Source organism: Semicossyphus pulcher, unplaced genomic scaffold, assembly GCF_022749685.1.
Source record: "Semicossyphus pulcher isolate SPU_LCO1_2020_fin unplaced genomic scaffold, fSemPul1.0.p SCAF_11, whole genome shotgun sequence".
NCBI lineage: Eukaryota > Metazoa > Chordata > Actinopteri > Labriformes > Labridae > Semicossyphus > Semicossyphus pulcher.
This window is the reverse complement of record NW_027211615.1, coordinates 11,400,559-11,427,050: the sequence shown is the minus strand read 5'-3', so window position 1 is coordinate 11,427,050 and position 26,492 is coordinate 11,400,559. Positions and strand designations below refer to the sequence as shown.

Sequence of the window (26,492 nt, the reverse complement as noted above, 5' to 3'; positions counted from 1 at the left end):
TCTGTTTGGACAAACACAGTGGCAGTCAAAGTGCATCCACACATCAATATTTATTCTGGATGTTTCTGAAAGACTTTGAATTTAGTATGAAAGAGCTGATGAGGATGAGTTGCTGTGTCTTTACGCTGTTTTCTAAACTCCTCCCGCATGTTTGTGTCCCCCTCTAATTGTTGCAGGGTTCTCCAGTGTTTGTCCATGCTGGGCCCTTCGCCAACATCGCCCATGGCAACTCCTCGGTGCTGGCAGACAAGCTGGCTTTGAAGTTGGTCGGACGGGACGGTTTTGTGGGTAAGAGCACACAGTTTGCACGTACAGATCACGCACACATAAGCCAAGGCAGATACAAGACCACAAAACCTCAAGATGTAAACTGTAGAGTCCAGATGTGAAGTATTAAAGGCTTAAATTTACAATTCACCCCAGTCATGAACTTCACTTTGCTCCTCTGCTGTTGCAACCTTTGGCCTACATAAGTCTCAGTTCTGGTTCTGGCTCTGTTCTTCCTGCCTCTGGCTGAGTAGTCTGCTCTGGTGTCTTGCTGCTGCGTAACTTTCTAGGAAACGTGTGGAAAGATTGCGTAAAAACAGGGGAGAGAGGAAGGAAGCTGATTGATAATCTTAAGAGCCCCTGGAATGCCTCAGAGTAAACCACACTAATCCCGTCAACGTCAAAGCATACTTGAGTATTTCCATTTTTATCTGTCTGTCTATCCCGCTGCTCGCTTTCTGTCTTCATTTACTTTGGCTGCAGAAATATGTTTGGAATGTGTGTGTGTTGTTGAGTTTGCGAGGCCGGTCAGGTGCGATTCATGCAAATCTCATCCCGGCTCGTATTTATTTGTAAATGAGACGCATTTCTGTTTTAGAGGTAAAATGAGAGGGCTGACTTTAAAGGTGAAATTTACACAAGCTGTCATCTGTGAGCTGGGCAGAAGTGTAGGCAGCGTGAGCAGAGAGTTGGATTTCACAACATTGGAGCAGGGAAGCAAGGAGGCTTGTGTACGTTTCAAACCTCCGCCTCTCCACCCCGCTTGTTTTCCATCTGTCCGTCTCGTTCCCTCCCTTCCCTGTCTGTGTGTTTGTTACCTGACTCTCAGGTATGCCAGGAACTCGACCTCCCTCCTCTTCCTCCCTCTGCAGCTGGGATGCATGTACCCCCCTCTTACTCCTTTCCTTGTTTCTCTCTGATGCTGTGAACTTTGCCTTCTTTTAACTGTCAACGCTGAGAAGAATAACAACTCAACAGCAAAGTAAAAAATGGAATAGAATAGTACACACATACACATACAGACAGCTGTTTGTATACTGGAATCATCCTGATGATGAAATTAGATCAAATAACTTCAGTCTTATTTTCTAAGTTTTGGTTATTGTTTCTGGTGGTCATAATACGATTGTACTTTTCAACGTAATTTCTAAGATTTTGAAAGATGGACATACCAACGAGGTCTGATGACACGGGGCTTAATTATTAGAAAAAATCAGTAATCAGACAATTAGCTAGATTATCCAAACCACTTATCTCGTATGGCATGCCCGTTAGGTCCAGGATAAATAAGGATAGTCTAAAGTAGAGATAGACCGATATGTTTTTTTCAGGGCCGATACCGTTACCGATTATTAGCAGTCAAGGAGGCCGATAACCGATATTTGGAGCCGATATTCATTTGCAGTAAAAGTGAAAATATTGACGTCAAAATTTTGAATAATACAAACTCCAACACTTAACTTTGTTTAAATGCCTTTAAGCATATGCATCAAAGCCAAAATAACCCAGTTTTAAATTGATCTCTTATCGGCCGTCAGATTAAAAAAAAAAATGGCCGATGCCAATATGTGTCAAAATGCCAAATATCGGCGCCGATAATCGGTCTATCCCTAGTCTAAAGACTACACTGAATCTACAGCTTTGGGAAATAATTTCATCATCTTTCTTTTACTTCAAAAATAAGTTAAGCTAACCTGAAGGTTAGGTTCTCTAATCAATCAATTTGATATTAACGATTAATCAAATGACTGTGTTATGTGAAAGTGGTCACACACAGTGACAAACCCACAGAGAATGATCTCTTAACTCTGCAGTTCTTCTCAAGAGTACAAGCAAAACAACGAAATGAAAGTGATAGTAGTGATTTAATCTGACACTTAGCCACCACTGTCTGCTAATCGAGAATCGTTTAGACGTGTGCTTGGTACTAACAAAAAAATAAGATATTCTGCTACCAAACTTTAAGTTATATTGGGATTATTTTACAAATATAGTCCATAGCCCATATACAGATGTTACAGTCCACGACGCAGCGGCCGCAGGCTCGACTCCCGCCCTCGGCCCTTTGCTGCACGTCATCCCCCACTCTCTTCTCCCCATATTTCCTGTCTCTCTTCAGCTGTAGTTTAGTAATTGTATGCGAACAAATTTTGGCTTTGTAAGGTTCTAATATGTAAATATTGTGTTTACAACTTGTTTCTGTCGCATCCAAGTGCCCCTAAAAATCAGTAAATGAAGGTTTAAAACCTTTATGTCGTAAACATTTTATTTATCTAACTCAATCACTCCTTAAAAACCATTTAAAGGTAGGACACCAAAATAGCTGAATGACAATATGGAAAAGTCTATATGAGAAAAATATAACCTTTGTTTCCAGATGTCAGCAATCAACTTGATGAGTGCACTGTTATTACAGGAGTGAAGAGACAATGAAAAAAACTGTAATAAAGCTGAATTCTTCTGTCAGTCTTTGACCCTGCTGTAACCACACCAAAGTGTCTCTAAGTAATATACAGTTCAGTTTAATTATCTCTAAAAGCCGCTCTCATGTGGCAGAGGAAGTACATGAACTCCTTGTGAACTCAGTGAAGACTATGTGGGTGTGTATGAACAAACTCATGGCCGTGCTTCGTCGGGCTCTGTATCATTGTGGGTTCTGTAAGTCACTTTGGAATCTGGAGCTAAAATGGAGAGATGCTGCTCTCGGAGGGGGGGTGCAGGCAGGCAGGCGGGGGGGTGAATTCCACATGCCAGATGTGAGGGATTTCTGTATCATTAACCGTCTGGGGTATTGAAAACAGATAACCCCTGGATCCTGACTTACTGTAACATTTCCCACACCGCAAAGCCGCCCCTGAACTAAAGCAACAAATCATTCAGGCTGTTAGCGAAATGAGATGATGATATGTTCAACATGTTAAAGGACACTTGTAAAACATCAGTTCCTGCTTTAACTTAATTTTGGTTTCTATAACATACTTAAGTGGGTTTTAAAAGGCACAAACTTAAATGTAATTTATTTGTTAATTTTATATAATTCAGTCAAACTGTCTTAAAATTCTCTCTCCTAGATTTCTGTTTACATGTGCATTTGTATAATCATTAGTTGCAGCCCTACTGTGACTACATATCTTATTGTGGAAAACTCCCAACAGGAAGTAGATGCTCATGTTGCTCTAACCTACTTTCCTCTCTTATTGTTGGTGTTTTTATTGGCACTGGTATTGATACCAAAGCTTGAGCTGGTAGTTACACCACATGGACCTCCTCTCCCCTCCTGCTCTCTGCTCAGTTCAAGGTTGTCGCACAGAACAGGAAGTTTGCAAGTGTTTCCTAAATGACATCCTCTGGGGTCAATCTCCTGCTCGGTGTAATGTCACAGTGGAAACCCTGTCATGCACTCGTTGTCTTTGTTTCCTTGCTGTGATTTATTGCGCATGTGTTTTATAGTCCTGCTGTGCTCAGTTTGCGGGAGAAATATCCTCAAATCCTGAACTCAAAGAATGCGATATTCATTGGCAGGCTTGTTAAGTATTCAGAGCCAAAGCTCTCGCGTGGCGCTGAGGAGACACACAACACTCTGCTAGCAGTCTGTGGCCAGATGCAGTCGAATTACATTCTTGTGCTCATCCCTCAGGCTTTATTTGTTGCTCTTCAATCAGAGGGACTTGTAACGATGGAGATGATTTAGTTAGGACCCCCCCAAAACCACAATTTCGGCTTTACGTCAGTATTCTTATTTATATTCCCAGAAACTGCTCAGTCATAGTAATAAAATCATCCTTTTTTCCTTTTTCTCCCCCAACAGAGTTCTCTTGTCTCTCTTATTTAATTTACCACCCTTTCTCTCTTCCAATTCTTTTCCCTCTTTCTGCCTCTCTTCTCTCCTTCCTTTCTTGCGTCTCTGGTGAAATAAATCACACGTAATGTATAAAACCGCACAGAGAAGAGGGATGCATTTCTTCATGGAAGTACTTGTTTTCTCTCTAGAGCCGACGCCAGGGTCGAAAGCTACATTCAGTTTAGCATCTTAACTGTTGGAGAAACGTATTTATTTAATTAAAAATATTATGTTTTTCCTTCGAATTACTAATATAATAGATTTTCAATCCTTAAGGAATTGATACAAATCATCCCTCTGTGCTTGACAGCTTTACTGCACTCTATAAAATGTGCATTTACTGTATAGATAAAAACTGTGACCACACACACATTTTAAAGACATACACATGATTTATCCCCTTAATTTCATTTGTTTCCAAGCGTGCTTCCTTGTCATGTTTGTCATTATTATCCTTTCAATTAAATTAAATGTATTTAGGGTTAGCTGTTGGTCATCGTGTCCTACACACAGGCGGCCCGCACACAGATTACACAGACAGAAGGTGAATGCAGCTGGTTTGGAAACAGTTGTGCTGGACTGTGTTGAAGAAAGATGTTCAGAACTAGTAAAGCTTTTGCCTGCTCCATAGATATATCGAGCAACTGGTTCTCTCAATATAAAACAATAGAACTTTATTAGATAAATAACATTTTTAAACCTTTGCTTTTGAAGCAGAGAAAATGTTCACTTTTTCTCCCTTAAGATGGTCAAATTCTTAGGTAACTGTACTCCGAATTTCCTTGTCGATTTAACTGTTATTGAATAACTCTGTTTTCTTTTAAAATGACCCTCGTCTTCTCAATCACTAACATTATTTTATTTTAGCGTTCAAGTAATAATCTCCAAGATTTTCATTTTAATAAATGTCTGTTAAGTCACTATCTATCACCAAATGACACACGGTGGTGATTGAGCCTATGGCCCACTGATGAAAGCCTTTGCATTTGCAGTATTACAGACTGGGTGTCTTTGACGTCATTCGCTGAAAAAGCCACAAGCGGCGCCCAGTTAGTGACGCGTTTTCCATCAGCCAGCAGTGGTTGGTCTGTCAGAGAGGGTAGGCGGAGCTAAGCGGCTGCTTTTCCATTCTCTCCAAGTGTTGCGAGTAATCAGTAATCTACTATGGCTGAACAAACAAAGAAAAGATCGTTGACTACAGATACAACGTCAAAAATATGTGAAAATCCAAAGAAAAAGGAACAAATTGGACGCTCAGATGAAGGCAAACAGTCTAAAAAGGAAAGCGACCGTCAGCAAGGAAAATCGGGACGTCACACTGTCTGGATTTCTGGGAAGTGTGCTCCCGCAATTACCATTTATCGCCATAGGTGCCTCCAAAGAGAATGAAACTGAGATCTTAGTGATTACCACTTAAACATCAAAAATGTTGGACAATGTTTTTTTGTTTTTATCACTGTTAAGTAATGAAATTTACTTAAAACGTTTTACTTTTTGATTTTTAATCAGCATTGGTGCATTAAGTGCTGTTTCAGCCTTTCACTTTTAGTCTTAGCTCTTATTAGCAAATCATCATTAAACAAGCCTTCGTTTGACTCACCTGAACAAGTGCTCGAGTATTGGAGTCATTTGGTCATGGTTCAGCTGTTTCAAATGAACCACGAGTCATCAGCATGTGGACAGACTAGTCTAGAGACATCTACATTACATGGACTTGTGGGAGAAAATCCAAACAGAATTTATTCCTATAGTTTGAAGGCTTTATTGGTCGTCTCTGGGGGTTACAAAACACTCGTAATACATGTTACTCAAACTGGACTCTCTTTGTAATAACTAATGTCTCATGCATTTTATTTAGTTGAGGTTTAAAACAAACAAAAAGCACCAGAGTAGAGTTCTAAGCACACATGGAAGCCCACCTTTACTGGTGCTGTTGGTGCAGTTATCTTTTTCCCTTCCAGAGTTCAAACTGCAGTGTTTTGACCGGACTTAACCCAAAGCACTAAATCAAATGAATAATGGAAGTTGTTAAAACCTCACTAAAAAATTCAGGTGTGAAATCATCCACACTCTTCCTCTAAAAATATAGCTTTGGTCCACCAGGAAGTGTTTTAGTACAATGGTGCCACACACATACTCACAGCAAGTAACAGGAAACCTTATCTTAACACGGCCGTCATTCCAGGTGGAATATTTGCTTTGTTTGGATCCCGTTCAAGAGGCCTGTGTGTAGGGCAGTCCATATCAGAGGCCCTCTGTCTCTTTGAGAGCCCTCACATTCAAACTGTTCCTCAATACAGTATGCAGGCAGAAACGACTGTCGGACTCCCATGATTCTTTACAAACGTCAGATTTAGGTCTCATACTGTATTTAAAGTTTCTAGGTGATAATAACACTGCTTGATCACTCTTTGTTAGTATGTTAACCAGAATCTGAACATGCACTTACTATATTATTGTCAGATATCAGAATTTTGGAAATGTGTTGTTGTGTTTTCTTGTGATTCATAGAAACCTTCTCTCTTTTGTCACAGTGACAGAAGCTGGTTTTGGAGCAGACATCGGGATGGAGAAGTTCTTCAACATCAAATGCCGTGCTTCAGGTCTGAGACCCAATGTGGTGGTGTTGGTTGCAACAGTTCGAGCGTTAAAGATGCACGGCGGTGGCCCAAATGTAAGCTCTCTTTACACAGGCAACAAACAACTATGTCATGTGTTTGACTTGATCAAAACAACTTTTTCTTTTTGTTCCATTCCCATATTATTGGAATTTTATTCCAATTTTATCTGATCTAATACAGTTGAATAATCTACGGCATAGATGTTTTCCAAGAACCTGAGCTAGCATGGGACACTGTTATGGCATACGTCTTTATTTGCCAACATAATGAGGAGTGTTCTATTTCATGAAAAAAGGCCCCTCTGCTTTTTAACAAGTTTATACAATCACAAGTTCACAAGGTTGGTAAAGGTTTCTTTTCTATTTTTATGGACTATTATGTAACTCTGTGTGTGGCACTAATAGATTCACTAACTTTGCAGAACTACCCGATTTTGTGCCTGGATACTGTCCTGTGGCCGGATTCACAAACATATTCTTAAGATAAAACTTCTTAAGATAAAACACCTAAAAATGTTCTTATGTGCAAATCACTATTATTTTCTTGAGAACAGTCTTATTTCGTACAATCTTCTTTATTTTCTTACTTACGTCTTCTTAGATGAGATGTATGTAAATTAGGCGTGTCATTATTGACTATAAAGGACCAAAATGTTAACTGTCACATTTGCTAGCTTAACTTTTATTGATATGAGATGTACACCAAAAAAAATAGTGACATGCTAACATTCTAAATACATGTAACTAAATGCTATTGTAAGTGAACCTAGTAAAACTAAAAATTCAGTGAATTTATTGTCTAAAATCTGATTAATTGAATTAATGTAGAGGCTTACTTTTCACTGTCACAGTTTTAAGACGTATGTAGGGTCATCTTAAAGTTGTGAAGAAACTTTAAGAACTTTGCTTTCAAGAATCTCATGTATTAAGTTTTTTCTTATGAAGAAACATTAGAAAGTTAGGAATCAGTAATATACATTTTTCTCAACTTTTTTCGTAATACTAAAGTTACGAAGAAAATTGCACTTAAGAAGATTTTTTTCCCTAATAATGCTTTGTGAATCGGGCCTGCGTGGTTCACTGACGAATGATCCTATAGTAAACATCAAGTAAAAGCTTTAAAAGATTTCAGGGCAGCTTTTGTGATATCTCAAGCTGTGGATGTTTGTGTATTCCTCCATGAAAAACATGGCGAAAGAGCGATGCAGGGTTGGCCTTCTTTTTGTTGGACAGGAAGGTGCCTCAAATCGGGTAGGACAAGCTAACTAGCGGTTAGCATGCTAGCGCAAAGCTAACCGGCATTTACCATGCTAGTGCAAAGGTAACCTGCGGTTAGTACGCTAGCGCAGCGGTAACTGTGATGTTGTCAGTGTTAGCTTGGCGGGGTGGGCGTTAAAAAGAGGAACAATGCGAAAAACAACATTTCTGCATTACAAAAAAATGTATCATTGCATTTTTGAATCTGATATAATAATGATTATGTGTTTTTTTTGTGCTTTCAGGTGTCAGCGGGTGCACCTCTTCCCAGGGAGTACATTGATGAGGTATGAGATATGAAAAAAATGCATAAAAAGTTTACAAAAAACTTCGCCTCTGTGACAGAAATGTGGAACAATTCTTTGGTTGTTCATTACTAATCAAGTTAAATAATCTGCTGAGCCTGTTTCATTGCATTTAGTTGTAAAGGTCAGGATCTTTCTCGATAATGAATGCTGTTTAAACTCATTGGTCCAGTGCAAGAGTTCAATTATAAAACAACATGGTCATTAACATGAGGCTATTAGGGGGTGTGTCTGTGTGTTGTGTTGTTGGGTGAACTGACATGGCAGCCATGCATAATTACGGGAGGTGCAAGGCATCCTCTTAATGTAGCTTTGTGGCCCTCGACATTCCCAGCATGCCCTCAGGGCCTCCTACGCTCCTGACCTCCTGTGAACATGTAGAGCGGCGGAATAAATCTGAGAGGCATTAAGATGACTTACTGCAGCGCAGGTTTGTCTTAAGACCAGGTGTGTGTGGTATGAAAATCTCTGGAAATGAGAAATCATTTGACACATTTATAGAGCTTTATGTGTGATCCAATAAAGGAAGTATCAGGCTCTATTCAACATATCTGCCTCAGGCCTCCAGCTGTATTCTCACGGACATTAAATTCCCCACCTCTATGCATAAATACTTCGCCCACTAACATGGTTAAGAGCACTTATTTGATTAACAGCACAAATAGAACCTTTGCATGTGGTTTCCGGGTATTTGGGCCATAGCAAAGTGTAGGTGGGATTCTGCTGATGTGTGTGTATGTGTGCGCTTGTGCACGTTCATATCTGGCTGGAAGCACCGGCCCTTCAGCTGAGTAAATAATGAAGTCGTATAAGTTGATTGTGAAGCCTAATGAGAACCAGAAGCACTGGGAAAAACAGAACCAGGGAAATGAATTTATAGACCTGTATGGCCTTACTGCTCTGAGCCCAGGGCTGCACACACACACGCACTCGCATACATAAACACACTCACTGGTCAAACTTGGAGTAGCTGCGCAATATGCTGTCAGTTTGCTTTTAGTATACAAAGTGAGAATGATGAATGAATAACTGCACACAGCAGGATACTACCAGTTTTAATTAATTGGGGTTTTTCCACAGTAGGGAAAATCCCCTATATGCTATAATACAATACCTGACAAAGTATAATCACTCAAAATGTTGACAATATACCATATCAAAGAAGTAAAACTCATTGTTAACATGGCGCAGTGCTTGTTTATAAAACGCCAGCTAAATGGGTGAAAGGATATAAAGTAAGCTTTCCTGATTCTCAGACTTCCTGTCTTACACTTTGAATTGTATCTCTGCAAATTATTTGGCAATGAAGCAAAAATCATTGCCCCATTGTGCAGTCAATGAAATTAAAAATGATCCTCAGTGTTGCATCACATACCAAGCTGGGGTTAGCATCTGTGTGTTAATACGCGACGATCCGACTAGAGGGAGAGACGGCGTGGGTCAGAGACATATGATCCAGAGTGTGATCTACAAGCAGCTTAGCGGAATTTATAACAATGTGTTCCAGCAGTGAGCAGTTTATAATCATGCAGCACAGTGATGACACCGATCTGTGAGTGTTTTTCATGCCCTGCCCCGATCGCTCCCGTATTTCCATGCACAGCCTTTATAAAGAATAAAATGCGTCTCGAGTGCAGGGAGGAGATAAAAGTTAGGAGAGGAGCAGATATGACACAGATATGTGTGTGTGTTGAGGCTCTGTAGCCTACATCTATAGCGTTGCGATCTGTCTGTATTTCCGCGATCAGTTAAAGTATAAACTTTGTCTGTCATGCTGTCCATATGCTGTGTAGTTCATATATTTCACTGATAACACAGCTGTAGAGGGGCATCAGGCTTCATGATCAAACAAAGTTTCATATCACATCATGGGATGCGAAGCCAGGGTTGCCAGGTCTGCAGTTTTCCAGCTGAAGTGTTGCTGCAGGCACAATGTCCTGTGCGGTTGCAGACTTCGCACAGCCCATGTGACGATTCTGACTCCGTGTATGTTTGGAATGTCACAGGCACCTATTGGGTTTCACGGCCCGGTACTAAACGACCCAAGCACGCTGCCTTTGTTTACATGTTCAACGTGTTCAACGAACAGACAGCTATCCAGATTACTGTTTTTCATATTTTTGTTTTTTGCTATATTCAGTGTCAATACTTAAGATGGTATTTTTAGGTGGAGGAAATCCTCAAACATCTGGTCTTTGTAGCTGATGTAGATTTTTGTGGATGATTGAGTTTGTTAGTGTTAATTGAGTTACAGTAACACATTTCTGACCTTGTGCTAATTTTTGTCTTTTCTCCTCCAGAATCTGAGTCTTGTTGAAGGCGGTTGCCGTAGCAACCTCAGGAAGCAGATCCAAATAGCACACCTGTTTGGGGTACCAGTAGTGGTGGCGCTCAATGTCTTCAAGTAAGAACACAGACCTACTCATTCTTAAAAACGCAACATAAACGTATTCAGTAAATTGATAGATTAAAGAGTAGTAATGGGGAAGTCCACACACTCTGCTGTAGCCTTTAATTTGTCCCTGAACAAGCAATTTGTTGTCCTATCTACCAAGCAACGCTAACAACATATCGCTTTGTGATCCTTTAGGACAGACACCCAGGCAGAGATTGACCTTGTGTGTCAATTAGCAAAAGAGGTCGGAGCATCTGACGCTGTGCCGTGTCACCACTGGGCGCAGGGCGGGCGAGGTTCCACAGAGCTCGCTCAGGCTGTGAACGAGGCTGCCGGTAGACCCAGCAACTTCCAGTTCCTCTACGACATACAGGTGAGAGAAGATGCTCAAGAATCTGCATGTTGTGTGTTTCTCAGTTGATCATAATTAAATATCCTCTCCAAACATGCTTTAACACACAGAAATACCTGGAATCATAACTTGTGTCTGGTTTGGATTTTTGGTACATTTTTCTTGACATTGAAGGATGATGTTTTCTTTTGGACTGTAGCCAGAGAATGTGGAGGTATAAAAACATCAACTGGTTTGAGTTAGGGAGTTTGGGAGAGTTGTGACTTACATTAACTTATCTTGTTACGCTGACGTGTGTGTTAGCGTGCACTTTTTATAGTACACTCATGTGTACACAGTTGAGTACGCAAATCCAGTGAAATGATCTAATTGGTAAGTCCAGTATTCATTCTTCAAATCATCACAAGATCACAGTGACATTTAGGAGGGGTAGTAAAGGGAAGGAGGACGGGGGTAGGACAGACAACCCCAGTATAGGAGTATTTGTGGAGCGAGGGGGCAGGGTAACGTAAAATATGAAGAGGCCAAAAACAGTCTGTGTGAGCAGCCTGTCTGAAAAGAAGGAGTCAGCAAAGCAGTTGGTTAGATGACAGATCACAGCAGAGCTATAGGGGACTTCAGTGGGCGTGGGGGCATCACGTCTCAGGGGGAAGAGGAAACTGTTATGTGAAGATTGGCGATAGTACAAACAGAAGTAGTAATGGTCCATTTTCTGCTGCAGAGAAAGTGGAGGAGAACAAGGGAAGCAGTATCTAGTATAAAGCAAACAGCATGTTGAATGATTTATTGTCTTTGTGTAGCTCTTAGTAACCCTGACATCATGCGGATGTGTATTCATTAAATCTAATTCCCTTTGACTGGAACGCTCATGTGTCTTTCCCACAGATGCCGATAGTGGAGAAGATCCGCACAATCGCCCAGAGAGTGTATGGAGCTGATGACATCGAGCTGTCTCCAGAGGCCGAGGCCAAGATAGATTACTACAATCAACAGGTGAGATCACTGCTGCTGCAAAAACAAGTGACACACTGACAGGACTCATGCAGCTCATCCTCTTTCACTGTCTCTTATTGTGTCTCACTTTCTCTCTGATATGAACTGTCTGTTTTTCTTAATACCAGGGTTATGGTTCTTTGCCCATCTGCATGGCCAAGACTCACCTGTCCCTGTCCCACATGCCTGACAAGAAGGGTGTGCCTACTGGATTTGTTCTACCAATCAGGGATGTACGTGCCAGCATCGGTGCTGGCTTCATCTACCCACTTGTGGGAACGGTACGTACCTGTATTCTGAATCAGTTTGGGCAGCAGGCTAATGCTAACTTCAGTCACTGTGGCTTGAAGCTAACAATCACAGAACTATATACGGGACCTTTCTGCTGCTTTTCCTTCCAGCAGTATAACTGAGCTGGTTAGAGCTGAGCTGGGCTGGCTGGAGCCTCGTGCTTGATGATGGGCCGGGGCAGGAAGGAAGTAGCTTCCTGAGCGTTTTGCCTCCTGCTGTTTCACCAGCGTGCCCCGAGGGCAGGGCTTTGATAGGCTGAGGCAGAGGTGTCAAACACCGGGCATGCTGGGAAGGCATGGCAGCGTCTTGTCGTGGCGTCTGTCCAGTCTCCCAAAATTGCCTTTGATCTGCTGTGGCCCGCGGAGCCACTGGCATGTTGACAACCCTTGAACTGTGACTCCTAACCCAAAGGGAGTCTCCACATTGCTCTTTGAACTCTTGGGCTCAGCGTCTGTCTGCCTAACTGATCCATGGATTGAATGTTTGAAGTTATAAAAAGCAAAAGAAGTAGATATAGATGCCCACCAGAATTCAGACAGAAATTCCAGTATCATCTTATACATTTAAAGAAATACAGTTAAATTAAACATTGAAGGAGAAAGAGTGTTTTCCACTTTTCAGGATATTTGCATGATCACACATGACCACATAGAGTGTAAAGATCTCCACAACAGAACTCCTGAGGCGATGAGGGCGTGAGTGTGAGAGGAGGGGGGTGGTGGTCAGGGGTCTTTACAGGGTGAAGAATCAGGAAGGGGCTGATGTCATTCTTCAGATATGTGAGGGAGGGGTCACACACAGAACAATAGATCTCTGTGGGGTTCATATCCCGTTAGAGCTGCCTCTGTGCCACTAAACCAAAAACTGAGATTTATAGAGACCCCCCTCCTCCTCCTATTCCTCACGGACACAGCTGTTTGGTGTCTAACAAGTTGAAGTTGGTTAAATAAAGGGGTAAGATATAATCTATGAAGGAAAGCACACAAGATGACAGCAGACCTTCATTTCTGATGGCTAACTTTGGTCATCTTTGAAACTGACCTTTTCTTCAACTTTATTCAGTTACAGTAAAAGTGATGCAGAGATTGACAAACCAAAGCATAAGAAATACAGTAGCAGAATTTGAACATCTGTTCCTTTACATCATCCAGCTATTGTATGAATATAATTGTCTGTTATGTGTGGGTGCTGATCATGTTTACAACCTGTCAATGTGAAGTTCAAAGTGCTCCCTTAGAGAAGCAAAACTAGCTCTTAGATCTAATCAATGTTATTCCTCTTTTACATGCATGTTTCTTACATTCATCTCACTGCCAATAACACAAATACATCTTTAAATGAGAATTCAGCCCAACATGAGGAGCATCCATCTGGTCAAACATTTACTCTTACATTCACTGTCATTTCAATATTTATCTCCTCATAATGCTCCATTAATCTTCAATAACACAATAGTGATTACAATGAATTGAATTTCATAATCTCCAAATCCTCTTCTGTAGCAACTGTTCTGTTATTGACCGAGACTCTCCTCCAGAATCAGTAGGGGGTGAAAATCCAGCTACATTGTCTCCCCAAGGGTTTCCCCTCACAAAGACGCATTGTGTTTGTGCATAATAGAGGGACTTATTTGGCCGAGTGGAGTTTCCAACTTTAGCCGCGGAGTGTTGTGTGTTTTTGCGAGTGCCAGCTCGTTCTCAGGCTGGAGAGGAGGGCCAGCAGAACAGCGCATCCTTTGTTGCTTTCACAAACCTTGACAGTTCGTCTTCACATTTTAGCATCTTTTGATATTTAAATGTGCAGCCTGATACTTTACACCCAAAAATCTGTGAGGCAAAGTAGCTCATGTTTGTGAATCCAACTAGTTTAAAGCTGCTTTTTAATATTTTGAATGAGTTTGGAAGCTTTGAGTCTTATCGTTCTTTTACACAAGAGTGTTTGTCAGAATCTGTTTCATTTGTAAGGCATCCGTTTAATTTGATCGGAGAAGTGACACTGTGGGGTCATGGTGAGGATGATGAGAGATTTTACTTTAGTGCAGCTCTACTTTGTTATTTAGGATGGTGAGACGTGTGCATCGTCACGCTTTCTGACCACATTTTATGGTAATTGCAGCAGATCGCTATGGATATCAGTCCTGTTTAAAAGCAGGAAACACGATTAGTGCTGCCTGCTTCCTGTTTGTCAATCAGCTGATTACATTTTCACCACTTTAAAACCTTTTCAGCTTTGTTGTTTTGAGTGTCATGTTTTGTCTCTTATTTGGCATGGCAGAAAGGTTATAATACCCATGAGTCTTTGTTGCAGAAGAAGAGGAACTAGTAAGAGTGGTAGAAAATTCAAAACTGGAGATATAGTTACTTAACTGATGCAAAATTAACACTAAATTCTAGGGATGCACGATATTATCGGCACGTTATCGGATATCAGCCAACACCGATATAATTAACCAATAAAATAATGGGCTGCTGCATACTTGATTAAATGCCCGACTTCGGCGCAATGTCCCCGGCGTGAAGAAGACCTGCGCGGCGCAGCGTGATGACGTCACGTGTGTCTACCTGCAGCATGAGAGCGTTGGAAGCCAAAATGTCCGTGGTGTGGACATTTTTCAAAGTGTCCGAAATAGAAAGCAAAACTGCTATTTGCAATGACTGCTCAGCTTCGGTGATGCGAGGAGGAGCCAAGGCAAAGTCTTTCAACACTACAAACTTGATTAACCATCTCAAGACCCGTCAGCCCGACTGTTGTAACAAATGTGATAAGAGTATCACCATTATACTGTACGCTAATTCCAATACGGAAGAGAGTTGATGATCTCTGCAATTAGGTGTGTGGGAAAAAAATATCGGTATCGGTAATCGGCTAAATGAGTTGTAAAATATCGGCACATCGGATATCGGCAAAAAATCCAATATCGTGCATCCCTACTAAATTCCAAACCTAAGTTGGCTTGGGAAGCGGAGGGTGGCTGGTTCAACACCCGGTACGGACCAACCATGGAATTGGGCTTGTAACTGGAGAGGTGCCAGTTCCTTTTATTTCCTTCTTCCCCTCCTCCTCCTTCTTCTTCTCCTTCTTCTCCTCCTCCTCCTCAAAATAGATTTTCTTTACCCACACCCACTTGTCTACTCACTTTTAACATCAGATCTAACACAATAACACGCTCTGTAATTAAATGCTTTTTGCTCTTTAAGTGTCGAAATGAACTTTTCCCTTGACGTTCTTGTACATACATGTTTGGTCCTTGACTTTTCGTCAAAGAATCAGATAGTTTCTAACAGAGTTTGTCATCTTTTGTACTGATGATTCAACAGGAAGTGCTTTATTCCCAACCATTGTGCTTCAAAAGAGAGTGATGTAATATTGTCTGTGGGAAAAATTAAAGTGAACTGCTCTTCCTACTTACAAATTCAATAATGACATAATGCAGTAATGCTGACACAATCTGACATCACAACTTAGAGCAGCCCAAAAAAATGAAGCAACTCTTCTGCCATCACTCTTAATGCATACTATTAGAATATAATATGATGCGCTGATATTGAGTCATCTGTGCTTACTCCTGATTGACGGACGTGGTCAGAACAGTGTCATGTGACAGCAGTCCGTGCTGACATCAGACCAGTGTCCGCTCTGTCAGATTGTGTAAGCATGTTCTCCTCGTTTTCTCCCTTCGTTTACATGTAGAGCCGCGTTTCCTCAGACAGGAAATTGGCTGGTCACTTCCCTCTGTCTCATTTCCACTAATGGGCCCATAAAACCGGCCGTGGGTCAGAGGGGGGAGGCACGCAAAGAATGTCGCTCGCTGTCTAATGAGCAAGATAATTCACTTTTTAAGCCTGGATGGGATGATCTGGTTGGGTTTAGGGAGAGGAAAAGTGCTCATATGTGCTGTTAAAACCAGTCTGAGTTACACAAAGTTTGACTTTTGAATACAGATTAGTTTGAGTTAACTAAAGTTACTAAAAAAGCTTTTATTCTGGTTTTATTTACTGGACTCACGAGCTTCCATTCACATGCTCTCTCTCCAGTTTCTGACAAATTGAATTATTTTATTTTGGAAAAGTTTCCGTTTGTCAGTTTCTTTTCTTCTTGTCTCATTGAATCATTCTTAAAGTCCAGTTTCCTGCCATTACTCCTGTACACAGCCTCTTCACTTTGTCTCATTTCTGTGAGCTAGCCATTTGTTATCTATATCTTGACAGCAGTGAGAACAAAGTGACCATTGTCTGTGGCTAAATTCATCTCTGCTAAATTGGAGGTTGTCACCACAGTGATCATCTGTCTGCCTGAAGTTAAAAGACTCCTTATTATAGTCATTGAAGCCGAGGGGGTGATCTTATTGTGTCCCATTGAGGTTTGATACCAAGTCTTGGTTGAGACCAAGTCTTTTGGGGTAGAACAGCTGTGTTGTGGCAAAATGCTTTAATATGAGGTTTGAGTTATTATCTAGACTGCAATCTTACCGTCTTAGTTGGCTCTGTTATCACTGACGTTTTTATGAGACTGCAGCCAGACAATATTTCTTCCTTAGTGATATACATACATTAAGTAGGGCTGAAATGCATGTTTCAGTGAACTTTATTGTAATCAATCGAGCATCCTTACTGAAAAGGTTCACCGACGTCACAAACTTCCAATTTAAGGTGTCTTTATTGATATACTTTGTGTTTTCATCAATTGTTCAGCAAATTTCAGAGTAGCTGTTTGATCTTGTGTGCTGATTGTTTACTTATTCTGCATGTCATGAGTGTCTGACCATTTTATTCACTTTTTTTAACATATAAAACATTATTAGACTCATGTTTAGACTCACTAGACTGTAGAAAAGTAAAGTACTTCTATTTTATTTTAGCAAACTAAAATGTTACAAAACCAGAACAAAAAGAGGGTGTGTAAAAAGTTGTAATTACCTAAAGATTTTTTAAAGTTAAGTGGAATTTTTGGACACTTTATGTGACTTGATGTGTTTTATGACAGCTTACATTGGATTAGAGGTTTTTATGTCTCTACGTTGAACATAACCGAGGCGTTATGTTTTCAGTTTCATCCACCAAAGCTTAAGGGAGAATTCCTTCAAATTTGGCACAAACTCCACTTGGACTCAAGGATAGACTCAAAGGTCAAGGGCACTTTGACCTCAAGTCTGTCCCCTTTTTTTGGTAAACGCTGTATCTCAGGAACGTCTGGACAAGATGTCAATGGTTCTTGCACAAATGTCCTCTTGTACTCAGATGACCTCATTACAATTTGGTTGTCAAAAAAGGTCACTGTCACTCACAAAACACATATAGTAGCATTATAATGCATGTCAATATAGCGATAACTTCCATCAAACAAAAAAATAACGTACTTTTTTCGTTTAATTCCTTCAAAGTCGTCACTACATGTATTATAAACTGCAACTTGACTAGTTGTAAAGGAGGTATACATCTCTGTGAGGGGGTTATTCTAGGTTAAGTCTTCAAAATGAGATTTAATTCTGTAGTGCTGAGCAGTGTTTTTACTATTTAATTGATTAATAAATTACAGTCTGAAATAATAGGTGCATTAAAATGATAAAAAGAAATTACTTATGATCGTTAAACTCAAGCTGTAGTCCTTGTCTTTACTTTCACGTTCTCCGCCTGCCAATAAATGTCTGACCTCTGCTTTTGTTGTGTTTACCTCAGATGAGCACCATGCCTGGTCTGCCCACCCGCCCCTGCTTCTACGACATTGACCTTGACCCGGTCACAGAGGAGATCACCGGGCTCTTCTGAGCACGCTCCGTACAGGTATTGTCTTATACACATAGACATCAAATACTCCATAAAAACTTGCATCGCAGTTTGAAAGAGCGTTCATCGCATCATTATAAATATTTAACAAGTTGTTATATGAGACTTTATCTCCTCCCTGGAGTTTTGAGTTTACTACCTCCTTCACTCAGTGCCAAGGCTCCAGTCTGTGAGGCTACACACTACTCTCTCTTATACGCACATTTACAATCATCTTTCTGTTTTTTGTCTTTATTCTCAGGATCCTCTGCTCCATCGGGGCGCTATCAAACCCTCCCAACATCACAGCAACATGTTCTGGAAAATTACTGACGCCTTAGCTTAATGCTGTATTTGCACATCTGTGTGATATGCCAAAGATGACATTGTGTGTATCATATATGCTGCATGTGTATGGCTCGACCTCTCGGTATGATGTTTTCTGTGTGGAAAAGTCAGTGTATTCAAACCATCTTGAATGTTACTCTAAGGGTGCTTTTCTTAGACTTCCTACAATTTCCTTCTTTTGTGATAAAAAGTCACTCAAATGTCTTAAAATGGTACGACAATTTATACCCATGTGTTAAGCTTTTTAATTGGAAAGGGGGCTTGTTTATTTTCTAACTTATATTAACTGCTGTTGTACGCACAAAAAGCCATTATGTTGTTTACGTAAGCTTCTGACCTGCTGCTGTCCTGCCTGAGTCAAAATCACTACAAGTTACATGGTTTGAAGTGTTACACCTTTTTCTGCCATTGTTTAAGCTTTAAAGCTTAATTTCATAAACGTTTACAATGATGTCATGTTGGAGGTAATGGTCTCCAATATAGATCCTCTTTTTCTTTTTACATGTAGCTCTCTGCTCTTACAGTGTCAGCTGGCCATGTTATAATCTTGTTTTGATTATCAAATAGCAGCGTGATTAACACGCAGTGTCTGTGTGTCCTGACCCGTCACTTGATGCGATTATTCAGTGACTGAAACACAATTGAATAACTGAAGCTATTGTTTTATGTGAGCTAAGTGAAGCTACGTTTTGTTGTACGAGCTCCACGCCAAATTGAATGTAACAAGTTTGAAAGTAACAAAATTGAAAACAAGTATTATTGTCCTCATCGTATGTTTGACATTTGCTCAAAAGTGTGCCTTTCATATAATAAACCTTTTTATTTACTCCGAAACTGTGTGTTTGTGTTTTCACACCCAGTGGTTAACTTGTGGTTCAGCCCATCTGTTGTTTGGACACATGCTCTCTTCCTGTTGTCTTGTGGTTCTCCAAGAAACGCTTCGATGAAACCTGTTTACTCCTACAAAAAACAAAGACCATCAACTTCCTCTTTTCACATTCACAAACGTACATTTTAATATTATCTTCTGTTTTTCTGCCCAGCTCTACTCCCACAGGGGGCGGTCCCAGTGTTGGAAGCGTGCCTGAAAGCCAACGGTCGGGGGGGGGCCCCAAGCAGCACCCCAGGGTGCAGCATCTGTCATTATGAGGTGTTTTGGTTTGCAACATGGAGCCAACATGCATGTGTGTGCCTGTCATAGCTGGCATTCCACACCTGCTAGGTCTGTTATTCTGTGTGTTCACCAGGCAGGATCTGGCTCTGTAACTACAGTCATGGCTGCAGGAATGCTCTCATTTATACAGTAGTGCTCCAACGGCATATTTAGGGTAGTCAATGTGTGTGTGTGAGAGAGAGAGACTGAACCCTCTTGTTTGGAGCTGATGACAGATTTGAAGACATGGTGTTGATGAGGAGGAGGCTTCGTCACTGCTTTGTAATGTGCTGGAAAAACCCCGCTACGTCAAGTTAGAGTTGTTTATGTTGAACTTCAGAGCTGCTGTAGCCTCCAGTTGTTTAAGATCTTGTCTTTTAGCGCTCATATTTAATAGGCTGCCTAATTTCAGTACCAAGGACAGGTCCTGAATGTCAGTGTGAGAGTAAGTCAAGAGTTGCTGGAACAGGCTGAGTGCTTTGGACCTCTAGAGGCCCCATATTGTGTCATTATGTTGCCCTGTTTATTAAATGAAATGCTACATCTGGGTTCTTCATGGTAAACATATAGAAACTACCATCTGTATTGTGCTGTTTGCACTGTAGTCTATGGGGACTTGGAGGCAACGGGCCACCAAAGTCTTTTTCTGTACAACATATATATATTTGTATAATTGTTGCACTACTTTACTTGTTTCAGTCCAGTTGAAAGATGTTTTATAGAAATTTTGGTGAAAAAAAAAACAGGTTTCAGCTTTATATTGAAGGAAAAGCCTTCGTCGTCTAGCAACGTCTGTTTTAAATTACATTTCACATTCAGTCTGGCAACCATTATGCAAAAACAGCTGTCCTCTTTGTTTTGGAGCAAACCCTTCAACTTCACTCACTGCTTGTAACAAAGTATGAACGTGTCAGCCCCCTGCTGTGTCGGGGCGAGCCCTGGCTCGATGCCCACGCCAGACATCCACCCTCAGGGCCGCATTCTTCAAGTCAGCCCGTCTGAAAAACACGGCACTTCCCACCATTTCACTGTTGCTGTTTTTTTTTTTTAAATATGCAGTCAGTGTATCTGCTAGACGTCCTGTGGGAATGTCAAAGTTTTCACATACCAGTAGATACCCAATATCTATCTGCATATTTGAAGTAGCTGATGTTATGTGCCACAAAGTTGGAGATTCTTACACTTTTACTGGCAGCTAATGTTGCCATGTGTGTTACTGGACACATCCTACTGTAAATGCATTTGTATGTGTGTGCTTGTGTGTGTGAGAGAGCATGCTTTGTGCCTTTAATGTGCCCTTACATTACTGTTTTATTGAGCCAAGGCCATGACACATCCGGTAAGGCTTTCACTTTAATGAGACCCTCCTTCCCCCACCTTCCTCCTCCCCTCCTCCTTCAGATGACATCAGCGTTTCTGCTGATAGGCCTGCCATTCTGAAGGTCATTGACAAACACATCCATCCACATAGACTGTAATGTAACTGTAATGAGGTTTTGTGTCCTGGTTTACTCTGTCTTGCAAGACATGTGTCTGAAATGATTCTGTAATTTAACGACAAAAGGAGCCTGTATTCTTAATGAATCATGTGTTGACATTTTGACTCTTAAGTAGCCCAATTTTGTGTCAAAAAAGGTGAAGAGAAATTGTATTCACGAGGATTTGGTTGTAAGCAGTATTCTTCTTAACAGTCACAGTTCAAACACATGCACCTAGGAGCAGAGCAGTAGTTTACCCTGCAGCCTCAGTAAGTCAGGGTTATAGGGGAATACATGGTCAGTTCTGTCAACTATGCTCTACACTTACCAAAATAACATTTAAATATTTTATCTGTGTAGTTACTAGTTACTGTTTTTAGAATTTACACATTTTTTATGTAATAATTCTCATAGAAAGTCTTGCTTTATAAATGTAAAACAAAAAGTAAGTCATTTTACCAGTTCAGGTACCTTCTGCAAAACATTAAAAACGTAACCAAAGAACTTCAGCTTATACAAAATAAAACTTTTGCAAAACGTTTTTTTTAGATTCCATTCGCATCCTCTCATGTTACTCAAGATACTTGATAGTTCAAAAAACTTGTTTGTATAATTCTTGACAGTATAAATCTTCTTAAACAACCTAGTTGTTATATCACTTTTCATTTTCAGGTGTGGGAGCTGCATATCAGACCTGTTTATGGGATTTTCCCCTTGTATGATGCAAGCAATATTGCCAATGAGTGGCATGTTTATTTCCTGGTTCTGAGAACTGTGTTATGAGCAGCATAGTTTAATTGTTATTAAATACCACATGATATTAAATTTGATTAAATTAGATCATTATGTATTGCGGTTCTAGTAAACAATGTGATCAGAAAGGAATCTTAAATATAATTTAAGTTGTTTTGCAGGCTGACAGAAAATGATGTAACAGTAGGTAAAAGGTTTTATGTCACTGTTTGACTATACTTAAACTTTAGAGTATACTACTACTACGCCTAAAATCCACAATGTCTATTAATTTCAAAAATTATAATAGTTAAATATCAGAGTTGCTTTGTTAACTGCAACACAGACTTACTTGAAAAGAAGTCGAAAGTAGGCCTACAGTTTAGACCTTTAAAAAGAGTAGTTCAACAAAATACCATTGAACTAAAACACCATGGTGTTACTCCGGAAAGAAAGTTTGGAAAAAGTAACTAAATATAGATTTTTCGATGTCGAAACCCGCCGCCTACATTACCCATATGGCACCGCTACCGCCGAACGTTCGCTGGGATATGCCGGTTTGTTATGCTAGTAACGGCTAACGTAACCTCGAGTGTTAGCCTAAAGCAGAAATGAGAAGTTAGCTACAGACGCTTGGTAAGTTTCACTTATTGTTCAACCCCACAGTGGCAGATTTTTGTTTTCATTTTAAAACGTGAAGATTAACTTCAGAAACAAAGCAATGTATTTTTCAACATATTGGCCTATGTAGCATTTTAAAGCTGCGTTAGCCTATTTTTTTAGCCGACATCTAGTGTTTTTTCCTGGGTTTTACCAGGTCTGAAAATCAAACTTTGCAAGACTTTAGAGGCAAATCTTTAGAGAAGTAACCTCTCACAGCATTGGAGTCCAGTAAAACATGACATTTAGTAGGAGTCGATAGGCAGTCAAAACGAAAGTGTCAAAGGAGTCAAGTCTGAGTCATGTCTTATTCTTATCTTTTGTAGCTGCACTTATCAGTGTGTGCACAAAAAAGTGGCTCAATTTATATGCTATGTGCAAAGGGCCATAAAGATGAACAAATGTTTTAACTACTGCTACTACTTTAACTACAAAAACATTTTCAAAATAAGATTTACCCAAACCAGGATGTTATAAAATGTCTTCTATAGTCACTCTCAGGTCAACTTGCTCCTGTGTCCTCTTCACATGCACTTTAAGGGATCATGAACCTGAAACATGTTGACCCTTCATCAGTTTGTGTTTCTCTATTCAGAGTGTTTGTTTGTGTGTTGGTTTGTTTTACCTGCAGGGACCCTCAGTCCAGACCTGTGTGAACTTGGCTTTGAGTGCTCGGCCTGTAATTTGTGCGTGCTAAAATTCCAAACAAAATGACACACAGCTCAACCTGCAATTAAAATTTAAACCTCGACAACTACCCATGAACAGGTAGAGATGATCCACTCTCGCACACAAGACACAATAGCAATGGGTCACTTATCCCAACCAGGCATAGTAAGGTGTACTGCATATGTGTTTGTGTGTGTTTTCTTGCTTCCTCGGCATCAGTGGTAATTTACAAATGGGGGGGAAAATATCCAAGTGGAAACTCAAAAAGGCTGGGCTAGGCTTGAAACATGCCAAACTTGACTCAAGTGTATTTGCATGTCAAAGCTGATGTCACAGGGAGAAACAGAAGAATGGTGCAGTGATAGAAAGTAAATATGAAAGTATCTTCATACTATTTGAAAAGTACTGAATTATACATACATTTAAAATATTATCAAAGTATTTCTGCATTTTTTTCTATATGTTATGTTTATTTGTTGTTTTTAACGCCACTGTAATCTGTACATTAGCCTTGATATGTTCGCTCATGTTGACCCAGGTGAATCTACTAATGGTATTTTTAAATTATTGTGTGTTTTGCTCATAATTTTTATAACACAGAGAGCTACAAACATCAGATAAAGATACCTTTATCAAGTTACCTTGGTAGAAATGCAATAAGTCCAATTTAAATTTACAGTTTAAACATTTGAAGGACTTAAATTTGCACAACTACAGGACTTTTTTTACATGGAGAAAATTTCACGTGCTTCCTGTATCTCTAATTTCTTAAAAATCCCCTCAAAGAATGTTTATTTATATTTCTCTGAAAACCCTTTTCATAATATTCCCTTTCGTGGATCACTTTCCAGACCTGAATTGAATTCACCAATCACCTAGAAAAGATTTTATTTTCTCTCAAACGATGTTATAACTCTCACCTCTCTCCTCCTCCATCAGCACCGTCTCTCTGATGCTGCAAGGCGTGCCCCATGTGATACTGAAGGGAGGAGGTGTGTGCGTGTGGAGGGGGGGTCCTAAAAGAGTTTGCTGGTCCTCACACTTCATCACTCCACATCCAGGCCACCCCGGGGCGGAGCTGCACTGTTAGAGCTCGTCATTTGGACGCTGTTGGATTCCCGCTTTGCCGAAGTCGTCTCATCTCGACGCGGAAGGTTGTGATTTTTTTTGAAGACGAGAAGAAGAGTTGATATTTTGGTTATTTGTTCGCGATGGGAGCAGAGAGTTCAGTGCAGCGGGACGGGAAGAGCCAGGAGGATGCCTCAGCTTCAGCCTCCGCCGGGGAGCTGAGTGCGGAGGTGAACGTGCTCCAGGAGGGGAGCAGCGTCCTCGACAGCAAGGTAAGCCGAATGCGAAGCTCTCTGATCCCCGTCACTGCCCACCAAACCTCCCTGAAAAAAACCTTAATTTAGTGGTGTTTACTCTGCTTCCTGTAACGTTTGACATCAGTCCCCTGTAAAGTCTACCTGTGTGTTTACAAACATACCTGTCATCACCCCCTTTTCCTCCTCCCCCTCCCCCTAAATGCTCAGCGTCTCACTTTGTGCGCATCAGTTACGTGCTGCAGCGCACGCGCTCCATGTGCGCTGACGCTGTTTTTTGCTGAGTAATGAGTCGAGTTGTCTGCAGTCCCGCAGTAATAAAACGGCAGTAGCACGGCTCGGTCCAGATTTACATCCAGACCAACGGGCCACCAGGGCTCAGGGTCTTACTCAGCAACAGAACAACAACACATATTTCATTCGGGCTCTTTTGAAGCAATTGGGGAAACCACATGATAGCAGTATTATTGAATTACACTGTAATATATTGATAACATGTTGACTCATTATTGAACTCCATTCAGCGTTAATTTTTCGTCTTTTATTTCATAAAGAATAAATGTTAAACATTATATTTGCTTTCTAAACCAAAAGAAGAAATCCTGGCACACATTTTAAAAGCAAATTTGATCACAATTAGGACACTTTTCTTTGGCATTTTCCCAAAGAATAAAACTTTATTTTTTGTGAGATTAAAAAACAAACACTGAATCATAAAGATATGTCAGATGCTCAAAGACCTGCAAACATAATGAAGCGATTTCATCGTAATAAGGACTTTTATTTTGTCCCGTCCTGTGCTGATGCGTTTCTTTCACATTAAATCAGGTCAAGTTGAGCATTTTGACCTCATGACTCCAGGTTTTAATAAAGCAAATGAATAAAAGATCACAAACATTGTCAGCATATTTGGAGGGAAGATCAGGGACCTTTTCAGCCTGTATGTTTGTCAGATAGCTGACAGCTTGTTTATAAGCCCAAGCTGGAAAGAGGACACACAGAGCAGCACTGATACCTTTTACATTAAACATGTACATCAAACTATGTACTTGTTTTATTCACAGTGAGCTCTTCTTCTGTTTCTCTGCCTTTTAAGAAAACAACCACCAAACTCCTCTTGTCAGAGTAAACATGTCCTCTGCAGCATGTCGCGGCCCAGCTGCCGCCCTCTGAGCGTTCTTGCAGACTCTGCTCTGTTACCTCGGTGTAAATTGCTCAGCTTTGTGTGAATGAATATTTGTAAAGCGCCCACTAATGAGCACGCATGTTTCGCCACCTGCTCTATTCACGCCTCGCATAACCTATTGGATTTATTGACTTTTTTTATAGGCTGGAGGTCGATGGGTCAGTATGTGTGGCACGTCTCTCTTCCTGAAAGGTCAGCACAAAGGTCAAATGACACTGAGGGAGACATTAAGTGAGAGAGAGAGCACAGAGGGCGGAAGGGTTTCATCTCGGCTAGATGTGTGTTGTTTGCTCATGTTTTTTACATGGTGTTTGTGCAGTTGTTTTTTAGTGAGGTGACATCATCTGTGTGGATGTTTTGTTAAGCCCTCGGCCTGTTACCGCAGGTATTGGTGCAGTAGCAGTGTTTTTGCTTGTATTTACCTTTGACAGTCTGACTTCTTTGACTTCATCTATGAAGATTCAGGCTGTGACAGGGGAGAACTTGTGTGCTTGGACTCTTGTTTTCACTCCTGACAAGTCGTCTGTCCATGTAGCAGGCTGTTCGTCAATCACTGCGCTGCTGCCATCTTTAATCTAAGCCACAGTAGTATTGTTTGTTTGTTGTTTACACATATCAGAGTTCACTTTCTCTACAAATCAATAAGAGCAGGAAATTCAGCAGCCAAAGCACGGGGATTTCAGAGGCATATTATGTTGGAACATAAATTTTATTTGTCAGTGACGCACATTTTAACGTCATTACTGTCAACATGAAAAGATTAAAAGCTGCTCAACAGGAGATCAATCGTCTCTGTGAAGTTGTGGAGTCAGTCTGGAGGCGAAGGACTGATCAGACTAATATGATTGATTTATAGAGATG

The 26,492-nt window shown here is 40.6% G+C and overlaps 2 protein-coding genes across 2 annotated transcripts in view; both read left to right on the top strand.

Moving 5' to 3' along the window:
* Nucleotides 1–19,258, top strand: part of mthfd1l (methylenetetrahydrofolate dehydrogenase (NADP+ dependent) 1 like) — a 37,874-nt gene extending 18,616 nt beyond the window's left edge. Inside the window, exons 20-28 of the mRNA XM_069687032.1 lie at nucleotides 177–288; nucleotides 6,643–6,782; nucleotides 8,231–8,272; nucleotides 10,591–10,694; nucleotides 10,881–11,058; nucleotides 11,923–12,030; nucleotides 12,159–12,311; nucleotides 17,997–18,101; nucleotides 18,346–19,258. Coding sequence (XP_069543133.1) covers nucleotides 177–288; nucleotides 6,643–6,782; nucleotides 8,231–8,272; nucleotides 10,591–10,694; nucleotides 10,881–11,058; nucleotides 11,923–12,030; nucleotides 12,159–12,311; nucleotides 17,997–18,086 — 927 coding nt within the window. The 3' untranslated portion in view covers nucleotides 18,087–18,101; nucleotides 18,346–19,258. The remainder of the gene's footprint in view (nucleotides 1–176; nucleotides 289–6,642; nucleotides 6,783–8,230; nucleotides 8,273–10,590; nucleotides 10,695–10,880; nucleotides 11,059–11,922; nucleotides 12,031–12,158; nucleotides 12,312–17,996; nucleotides 18,102–18,345) is intronic.
* A 4,944-nt stretch (nucleotides 19,259–24,202) lies between these two features.
* The window catches only part of akap12b (A kinase (PRKA) anchor protein 12b), a 47,839-nt gene continuing 45,549 nt past the window's right edge, over nucleotides 24,203–26,492 (top strand). The window contains exon 1 of the mRNA XM_069686853.1: nucleotides 24,203–24,463. Within this exon, the coding sequence (XP_069542954.1) occupies nucleotides 24,335–24,463 (129 nt within the window). The 5' untranslated portion in view covers nucleotides 24,203–24,334. The remainder of the gene's footprint in view (nucleotides 24,464–26,492) is intronic.